The sequence below is a fragment of the Apaloderma vittatum genome, unplaced genomic scaffold (assembly GCF_000703405.1).
Source record: "Apaloderma vittatum isolate BGI_N311 unplaced genomic scaffold, ASM70340v1 scaffold1603, whole genome shotgun sequence".
Classification (NCBI taxonomy): Eukaryota; Metazoa; Chordata; class Aves; order Trogoniformes; family Trogonidae; genus Apaloderma; species Apaloderma vittatum.
The window spans coordinates 1-10516 of record NW_009708359.1 but is presented as its reverse complement, the minus strand read 5'-3'; the positions used below and the strand labels follow the sequence as shown (position 1 = coordinate 10516).

The 10516-nt window shown below is 47.9% G+C and overlaps 1 protein-coding gene across 1 annotated transcript; it reads right to left on the bottom strand.

Annotated features, from left to right (window-relative positions):
• Positions 1-6856: 6856 nt before the first annotated feature.
• Positions 6857-7874, bottom strand: PPP1R3B (protein phosphatase 1, regulatory subunit 3B). The gene has a single exon (XM_009866514.1). It carries the CDS (start codon positions 7843-7845, stop codon positions 6982-6984), a length of 864 nt encoding a protein of 287 aa, XP_009864816.1. The 5' UTR covers positions 7846-7874; the 3' UTR covers positions 6857-6981.
• Positions 7875-10516: the final 2642 nt, after the last annotated feature.

Here is a 10516-nt window from a genome sequence, read left to right as displayed (position 1 = left end):
ACATCCACATGTCCTGAATCTGACCAGGAGCTGGAACAAGTAGGGTGCTTTTGCAAGACCGCAACATTGCTCAGAGCTCCTTTGATTCTTGAGGACTGTCTTTACCCTAGAAGAGCAGTGCAGCCCTGGGACAGGGCATGGAGATGTGATGGCATCTTTATCATCGAAGTCGTCAGCATCCACATGGATGAGGCTTCGAGTGACCTCAGCTAGCTATGAGAAGGGCCCTGCTTGCAGCAGACGTCTAAAGATCTCTTCCCACTTGAACCTGTCTAGGATTTGTTACATATAAAGACATCACCATGGTCTCAAAAAGACTCCCACACCAGAAATAGCTGGAACTTATAAAAGCGGTTATGGAGATATCCTGACCATTTCACTCTCTTCTTATGCTCTTTTGAGCATACTTCTCCTAGGTTATGAGATCTGAGCCTTCTCTTGCCCTGAGACTACATAGCAGCACCAGCACAGAGAGGAGATCTGTGACTAATGCATTGGCTGGAAGGGCTTGCCTGTATCCCTGTTCCAGGAGCCAAAGTACTTAACTTGGTGATTGCTCTGACTTATTTGTACCAAAGGAACATGCCAGCTGCAGTTATTTTTCAGCAAAGACACCCTTTTTCCTCTTTTAAACCTCATGTAAATGTCAATAACAAGTCTTTAAAGAAAGACAGCTAACTGTCTGGCACAGTACCCCTCCAAGGGGGAGGATAAAGACAGGCTGGGCAGCTTCTCTGGCTGCAGCATCGCAGAACCTTACTGGGCCAGAGCAGCTGGTTTTAAGCTTAGTTTCATCAAAAAGAGACAAGGATATAAATATATTTTATTGCAATATTTTAGAGCCAGCCAAACTGCCCAGTAGGAGCAAGTCTGTGGAAATACCAGGGGCATTTGGGAGCATCGCAACCAAGTCCCATGCTGCTGCCTTTATGGCAAAGCTCCGTGCTCTTCCCAGGGGTGCAGGGTGCTCTTGGTGCAGTGTCCTTAGCGCAGCCTCCTCCCAGTGCACACAAGTGCCCTTCCTGCCCCTAGACCACACGCAAGCATGGAAGATATTGTGAAACCAGTTCACCCTTGAGCCTAGTGATGGTTACGCTGGCAGTGGCGAAAACAGCATCATGATGCGTAAAAGGGAAATGCCCTGCTGTAGAGCACAAGGGAGATGCCTCAGAGCAACAGGAAGCCACATGGGACATCTTGAAAAGGAAACACTTTATCCCTTGCCTTGCAGACAAGAGACATGACCCCAAAGACTCTTGGTGAGACTCATTGCTGTTAGTTTATGGAGGGAAAACCAAAGAAATGCTGATTGCCGCCAGGAAATTACGTGCTCTGTCTTCCCCGCCTCAAGCTCCTGCTGCCCTGTTAGTGAGGCAAATGCATCTTCCACAGGTCACTCTCCACTTTGAGTGCCCGTAAGAATTGTATTTAACAACAAAGAAAAAAATTCCTCCAGCAAAATACTATCTGGATGCATTTACACTCCCATGGTTTGTCATAGACATTTTTCCTACCCCACTGTGGGCAATTTTTCACCAGAGCATTCCCCCTAGTGAGTCTGACCTGGTAAACATCTAAAGCAAGAATGTGGGGTTCTCATACAGCATCTGTACAGAGATGGGTGGACAGCAGGCTGAAACATCCTCACTGAATTTGAAAGCAGTCAGTCTCCAGAATTATTTCCAATAATTTTGCTCATCACCTCCCCCTGTCCAGGCTCATGTGTCTTAGCTGTAGCTCTGCCTGCACTGTTGTCTGGAGCTTCGTTTTTCTGATTAAGCAGGGCCATGACCTAAGCATATGTGGAAACTTGGACTCAAGGACTTTCTTCAATACAAGAGCAGCCTCAAAGAGTGAACTTTTTCAGCCCTTCACCAGCCCTGTTCTGAAAGCTGGACAAGACCTGGAGCCAACTCTGGAAGCCCATATTCCCCAGCAAGGACCCTCTTAGCAAGCACAAGAATAGCAAACGAGCATCCAGGACTTGTAATCCAGTGTGCTCTAGATGAGGCTGTTGTGGTGGCAGTGTCCCTGTAAGACAGCATCCCTGGGATAGTGGGAGCTTGTGCTTGGCAAAGGGAGTTGGATACAGACCAGATAGGGGAACACCTGCCTCCCTTCCCTTCACAGAGCTGTCTGTAGATTAGAGACTTAAGAAACCCAAACCTCCAAACTCCTCAGCAAAGATCAACACGACTTCCCAACTTAATTATCTCTGGCAAGAGGTAGCACTGAAAACAGAGGTTTGGGAACATCAGAGCAAAGGCTAGGCAGGAGAGTGGGTACAGCTGCCAGGAGCACTCCAAGAAATCTTTGTTTATTAAACAGCAAGTGCACAGTGAAACCTGCCACCAATGACTTTATAAATTCAGTAACTGCAATGTTTTTGTATCTTCTAGCAACTAACACCTGGGCATTAGGAGAGAAACAGGAGAGAAACCCAAATCTCTTGGCCCCGCTAATACTTGCCCATCTCCTCAGCTGCCCTAGCTGTCAGCAGGCTTAGCTTGGCCTTCTGTATCTCTCAAACAGAAACTGTCATCACACAGGGTTTTCAGCCACAAAACTGCTACAGGAAAACTCTGACTGCAGTCATCTCATAAACTTGAGCCAGTGTTAGGATGTGAAAGCAGCCCTGGCCAAGCTGCCCAAACCACCTGAGGATGTGCTTGCAACCAGAAAAACAATCAGATGGCTTTTTTAAAATAGATCTGTGTGTTTGAATAAAAGAAGAACAGTAGTAAAATAATATTCAAAGCATTTTTAATGGCACTTAACAGCACTCGGTGAAACATGGAGGGGACAAAGAATTTCGCAAGGGAGCAGCAAATGGTTCCCAAGGAACTGAAGCCCTTTCCCTCACGTTACTAACTGTTGTCAGGCAGAGGATCACATGCAGGGGTTCTCTCTTGCCCACCTGAATGTGAAAAGTAACACACACACAACTTCTTCCCCACCCCAGCCTGTGCCATTCCCTTTTCCAGGACCTGAGCAGCTCTCAGACGCCTTTGGGCAGATCTGTCATCCCTGGCAGAATCCCACTGCAAAGACAACACCAGAAGGGCCTCTGGGCACAAACAGCAGTAGGTTAACAGCCAACATAGGCTCTCCTGAGCCGGGGAGGGGGGTGAAACGTCACAGACCAGCAAGAAACACCATGCAATACCTTTTTCCTGGGTGCACACAGATCCCACACTTCTCTGTCGAGGGGAATAGCTTGATGATTTGGCGGAAGAGCTTGCACCCCACTGCACCAGCATGCTCAGCTTTGTGATGCACAGAGGGAGACAGGAACTTGAGAAACCAAGAGCTTTACCTTACCCAGCTGCTGCAGAAAGACAATTACCCTGGAAAGACAGACCTTACGAAAGCAAGACACTCAAACAGCCAGAGTCAGAAGATGCAGAGTTTTATTTCTGTTCAAAGTGAAGGTTAAGCTCACTCTTTGTAAGGCTCTGTAGCAAGGTGGGAAGTACTTGTCATGTAGGGTCAATAGTTGGACTCTATGATCCCAAGGGTCTTTTCCAACCTGAATTGTTCTATGATTCTATACTGCCTGTATAGCCCCTCAAGCCAGCCCACACCAAGACTGCCAGTGCCTTTTTTTCACCCCCTCCCCCACAGCTTTTCTTTTTACCTCATCTGTAATTGGCAAAAGCCACCCAGCTCAGTAGGTGATTGAAATGCAACACCTTCAGTGCATCACCACGACCTGGTCTTTGTAATCAAAGCCAGGTCAAATTCTAAAAATAGCTCTGTCTGGCATTTACACCAGAGCCATTCCCCTTTCGCAAAGGAGCATGTTTCCTGCCAGTGCTTTTTATAACAGAAAAAGCTAGTTTGAGGTGAAGAAGGGCCTAACTTTTACTTGATCCTGGTATTAGAAAAGAGCCTGACCCTCCTATTGCAACACCTCTCCTAGCATCCATCACACTCCAGTACCCAGGCAGAGGGAAATCATTAATCCCATATCAAGCCAAGTGGCGGGTAGGGGGGGAAGGACTAAGACTGACCTGAAATAAATGCAGAAAAACCTGAAAAGTTTGTTCCTGGCACTGCAAGCAGGAGTAGCTCAGGAACACAGTGGTTAGTGGGGAAACTTAAGAGCATGGAGACAAGGGTTTGGCTCCTCTCCTCCTTCCCGTGGCTGCAGAGGCTCTGGAAGCCTTTGTGTTGGCATGGAGGCAACAGGAACAGGCAGCTCTTTCCTGTTTTGGGCAGGCGTCCATTGCGGACGTGTGCTCCTCCCTGCCAATGGCCAGTTGGAGGAAGCTGGTCCTGCGTCCAAATCACCTCCCCAGCCCCATGGGTGTTTAAATAAGATGGCAAGATACACAGCCAACAGTTTGTTCCACCTTTATTTTAACAATCGGATAAAAACAGAACCATAGTTTTAAAAGAGTCATTACACGGCAATTATAAAGTGCATTTTCCACTTGAATGTTGTGTACAAAAATATCTTTTAAAAACAAACATGCAAAAACACCCCACGAGGCACTTCCAGGCATAGAGCAAGGAGAGAAACCCCTCACTTCTATGTTCACATTGGCAATGGAAAAAGGGAAAAGGGGAAAGGCCACAAGTAGCACTTTTAAACCACTATTGGTCAAATAGTCAGTTCCCAGCCTAGCTTTTACCTATGGCATTGCTTTTCTAGTTTATCTTCCACGTTCCTCCCTAAGCACATCCCATCCACAGCCTGAAAATAAACAGGCCTATAAGGAGACACCACCATCCACAGCACCCCAGACACACATGCCTTGTTTCAGCCCACAAAGAGCTCTCCACAGGCATGACAGCATGCCAGGAGAACATAACTTTTCTACAGTCAGTGTCTTACAGCATTTAACACCATACACTAAATTAAAAAAAAAAAAAAAGGGAGTCATTCAGACTTGCTTTAAGTTTAAAACCAGGTTCAAGACAAGCTAGGCAACAGTCCCTTCAATGATGCAGGTTGTGAGGGCTGACTCTTGAAGCTGCTTGAACCAAGGAATCAAGCCTGATGAGCTCTGGGCCAGCAAGTAGATTTATCACCTGAACTAAGTGATCAAGCACAGTGATGACATACATTGGTGTTGGGTTTTGAAAAAAGCAGCAGTTGAAGGCTAGCTATTCTTCCTGCAAGCTCTTCTTGTCCCTTTTGGCATCCAACAGTGATCATAGTATCCCTTCTAGGTTAGGGTAAAACAGCTAGTAAGTATTTTATACAGTAGTCCTCAGAATTAAAAGCTAGATTAAAAAAGTTAAGTACTCTAGCCCATTGCTTCTCTCCAGCCCATCATAGGCTATTATAGGCACTCAAATAATTACATAAAGCTCATGCACTAGAAAAAGTAAGATTCCCTTGACCTCTATCTCTACCAACTATTCAGCACGCTCCCTTTGAGCCAAGGGATTAAGTTATTCTGCTCAACCAGCATGCAGGAAGCTTTGTGAGGCTGTTTGGGACTGCACAAGCTGGCCACCTCAGCACTGGCCCAGAAGACGAGCCACCTCTCTGAAGATAGTATGGCTCATGTCAGAGATCAGTTTCACATCCAGGGATGGTGTCAGGATGACCCCACATCTCATACTCCCCCCCATAGCTAGCCCTTCACACAGGTGGGGTGAGCTGCTTCTTATGGACACAAAGGTGCAAAATCTGGGCATTTACAGGTTGTGATGGCAGCTACTGCTGCAACAGCAAGAGAAGCCCAGCACGTTGATGTTCATTCAGTACAGCCATAGCGTCCTAACTTGTGAGCAGTGCCACACCATTAGCTGCCAAGCAGTCCATGGTATGGAGTAACAAACCGTTAGGAGATATTTTTAAAAAGCAACATCACTTCCAAAGCCTGTTTATCGCAAAGCATCATGGGGATTACATGTACCACCCCTTTCTCAGTCAAGGCACTTCCACAAGGTACGTAACAGTCACCTTCTTGTAACAGGACATAGCACAGAGCAGCTGTGTTGCTTGTTTGCATTTAGCTCCTGTAACACCTGAGCACAGACTCCTCTGCAGGACTCAGGGCCCCAGCTGGACAAAATCCTGTTTTATAGTCCACAGGAAGAGAAACTGCATTTTCAGGGCCCAACATGGCCAACAGCTGACTTCAGATGTGCATCAAAGCAAAAAAGTATCATTGATCACTTGTTATTAGAGAAACAGGAAGGTTTTGAAGGCAGCAGTCAGGGCTATCAACCCACAGCTATGTTACAGGCACCATATGGCTACAGTTAATCTCTATTTTTGGTAACACCAAGGGTATAATGAGAGTTTTTCAAGATCAGCTGATAAAACAACTGGTGACTAAGCATATCAGATCCTCTCCCACAGGCACATGTCTCCTAATACGGCAGCCTGTAGGGCCACATTTCCTGTCATCACAGTTGCATTTTCATTTCCCAAAACACCCTTTCTGCCTCCAGTAGGGAGGACCTCACTGCAAGGACACATGCAAGGAGAAGACTCCATTCCCCGCAAGCCAGCCACTCCATTTCCCAACAGGCACAGGCCAACATTGCAAGGAGAACCCTGCAGCTGAAGTACAGCCCACTAAAAATATAACACTAGAACATATTTTGAAAAAGCCTTTTAACACTAGGCAAGCAATACAAACCAGCCACCACTACATAGCTTGGACAGACAATATAAGCACTGTAGTGTCACCCTGGAGACTAGCAGCTTTTCAGAAGAGGAAGGAGCAGCAGCACTGAAGAGACACATGAGCAACAGCTCCTGGTCCTTTGAGCATCCAGAGAGCCAGTTATGTGTGTTGCGGCAGGGAAGGCAGCCCTTTATACCAGAGGCACTTCCTTGACTGTAAGCCCACTGCCAGCAGAGCACCGCGCATCTGGTTTTGCTGGGAGGCTTACACAGAGCTACACAGAGCCATACCTTTTCCCCACCTTTACATACAGCTCACGTTCAGACCAGCTCCCAGGCCTGCAGACACACACCAGCAACAGTTAGTCAACCAGGACGTTATTCTTGGGTCAATAGTAAGGCCCTAGCTTCTCGTAGCCTGAATAGCTGGGCCACTCGGGAAAGAGGCCATAGGAGCATCGAGGGCTCCCAAACTGGTCAAAGGCGCTGCCAAAGTCAGGGCCCTGCGGGGAGCGAACAGCTTCCTGGGCAGACTTCAGTTCCGATCGAATGATCCTATAATTTGTGCCCCTGTTGTTATCCCAGTACACCTGGCCATTGCACTCAAAGGAGATGGCAAACTCAATTCTTTCATGGGATTGGATTCCCTCAGGGAAGCTGATGTCAAAGGAAAACGTGTCCCGATCTGACCCTCCATACGTATCCTTGACATACTGGCATGGGTAATCGACAAAGTTTTTCCAGGTGTCAAACGTCATCCTGATCTTCACAGTCTTTTCAAAAGCGAGGTTCTTCACCTTCACTGTTCCTACAACAGATCGCTCCTTTAGCATACAGTTTTCAAGGCAGACACAGTCTGCCTGGAGGCGGTTTCTGAAGTCCAGGTAGTCCACAGAGGGTTGAACAAAATCCAGAACAAAGCTGTCCCTCCTCTCCACTGTTGTCAGACCCACAATGTTGTCTATCAGCTCGGTGATGTTGAAAGGAATATCTAGTGGATCGTCAAACTCTGAGAACACCTTCACCATCGTCAAAGCAAAGCCTCTGCTATCTGCAAACGACACCCTCTTCTTCACTTTGTTGTTCGTGAAGGAGTTTGCTGCTTCTTCTGGTCCATTCAGCACAGTCTTGCCACTCAGCTGGATGCAGGGCCGCAACGGCTTGCTCAGCTTGGGAGCAATTTTGCAAGTACACTTCTCTCTTCGCAAGGGTGAAGAGCATAGGTATAGCTGCATTGCTACATCCACAGCCATTGCTTGTTTGTGAGGAAAATAGTCTAACACTCTGAAAGATGAGAAGAAGGGTCAGTTGGTGTTAGAAAAGCATTTTAATATGACTTTTGTCAGCCAACTACTACACCACTCCCCCCTCAGCCATCCCCCCCAAAAATTTGCTTCCATCAGCTCCACAACTCCCTCAAGCTTAGAGTCATGTGGTTGCATGGTGTGATATTATAGACACAGTGAGAAGTGTGCTACAGCAGAAGTGGCAGGACCAGAGCCTGTTGCCTCCTTGCACAAGGGCCCTTCCGATTAGCATTTGAAAGCACATGCAGGCACTACCCCACTAGGTTAGTGACACCAGACTCCAGAGAGATACCCAAAGGCATGGCTCTGTCCTGCTGATGTCCACAGAACCCACAGATTATCAATTTTCAATGCTACATAAAGCAGTGTTCCTGCTGTGCTCTCCTCCCTCCAGGGCACTGGATGGTTTTGTAAGAGCAGGAACTCTGTTTGTCACAAGCTACTATATGCAACCAACCTCACCTTTCATAAACCCCCAAATGTCTTGAGAGGTTAAAAAGCATTCACTTGGGTGAGCTACATACTTTGCTCATCACCATCTCCCAGAATCGCTCCATCTAAAATGCTTGCAAGTGTTACTTGAAGGATAGCAACAGCCTGATGTAATAGGAGGGTAGAAAATTAGTCAACATTGCTCTGCACCTACAGTGAAGCCTCTTTCTTCCCTCTACTTCACTTTAAAACAGGTCTCAGCTCAAATAGCCCAGCAGGTTTTACCTCCAGCACAGAGTTCGCACCACAAACCTCCACAGGGCTTGCACTGAGCCCCTGAGAAATATCTGTATAGCCATGGGGCTCTGCCAACCACAATTTACCTACTGAAGGTTGACCAAGCCTTTAGAAACAAGTCCTTTCCTTGGAAGGTGCAGGCCATGTGCCCTCTCCACCACAGCCTCTCCTCCTCCAGCACTCAGCCCGTTCCTCCTCTCTGTGCACAGTTCAGGGCAGCTCCCACCCAGGGCATTGCCAGTTGTAGCCCTGGAGTTGCCACTGCAGCCAGGCAGCTCCCAGAACATCATACCTATCGCTCCTGCTCTTACACTGAGGTTAGGCTGGATGCTTTTGGCAGAATCCCTGACCTGGCTTTGGATAAACCACTGGATAGATTTATCACACACACCCCCCTTAAGTCAACTATGTTGCAGCTGACCTCAAACACAGAGTATTCCCTTAATAAAAATTCCCTGTTTGGCTGCAGACCAGACTTCAAAGCTGCTCCCACCGCACAGAGCGGGGCAAGCCAGCAGTGGTAGCAGCAGCAGCCGCGTGACACAGCAGCGTTCTGGCTGCCAAAGCCACGCAAAGCCAGCTCTAGTACTTGATTGCTGCCCCTGTGCCAAAAAAAAGAAAGCGCTACACTCTCCAATTCAGCATTTTAACTCCCCACCCTGCAACACCAACAGAGCACCCCTGAACAAGCCTTCACACCATCCATTCACCAAGGGCATCTGTTTATTCAGAGCACATGTGCCAAAGATCACTTCCCAACACACCCACCAGCTAACCCCTTCAGCATTGCCTCCTTCGGCCTCCTTCCAGCTCAAGGACAGACAGCAGATCCACCTGTCTGCTAACACCATTCTGCTCATCTCTACCTAGTTCTGCCAAGTTTTTATTGATGTACACTTTATATAGGTCATTTCCTCCTTTACATTAATGCAGCCTTCAATGCTTCTCTCTTCCTTGGGTCCGCTTCATCCGCATTGCATCTTTTCACAGGGAAATTTATTCAGCTGAAATCCCATAACTGCTGAGAACTCAATAAGCCTTGGTTATTTCACCCTTTTTAAAATTAAGAGGCGGAAAAATATCCAGCCTGATTTGCATCACTTGGAGCTTTTTTCCCAAGTTAAGAACTGCAGTATGAGCTTTTTGTACCTGCTGTTAGTTTGTAAAAGTATGCAGCTCAACCTATGTCAGCCCCTTTGATACCACAGGCATCTCTTTTGGCTCTCGAGAGCACAATGATGCCCAACTCCCAGTCACAGATGCCCGTTTCCCTTTTGGGGCTGGTGTTGGCTGTCTTGACCCTGGGATGCTTTGAAAGTGGGAGCAAAGAAATAGTTTTCCTCATGCAGGAAAAGGAGCCCTAGGAAACAACTTGGGGAAAGCTGGCAACCCTAAGCAGGTACAGGGGCTGATTCCTTTCCTGACACCCTCAGATTCTGCCTCTAGACATCTTCACGCAGCTTTGCTCTCTCCAGAAGGGGATGTCACGGCTTACTCTTCCTTCCTTTATTTCTAGGAAGGAGAAGCAATTCAGAGCAAAGGAATTATTTTCGCCTGCGCTTATCCAAACCCCCCGATTGCCCCCAATCTGCCCCCAGCGCTGTTTTTTAAACAGGCAGTCGTCGTGCAAAGGGCTCAGCGTGCAGCAGCTGCTAAGCCAGGAGTTTTTAGAGGCGACACGGTGCTGGATAACGAAGCAGCGCCGGGGTTTTCTGCCCTCTCCTCTGCGCTTCAGGCAAAGCCGAGCTGTTCCCAGGCGCAGCCCGGCCCTCACAGGCACTTCCCCGAGCTCCGCGGCCACACCTTCGCCCCGCACGCAGCCCGGCCCTGCTGCAGGCAGACAGCAGCGCTGCAAACCCGTCGCCCAGCCCCACGGAGGCTCGGCAGG

Coding starts and splice junctions, on each gene's coding strand:
- PPP1R3B (XM_009866514.1), bottom strand. CDS start 7,845: ATGGCTGTGGATGTAGCAATGCAGCTATACCTATGCTCTTCACCCTTG.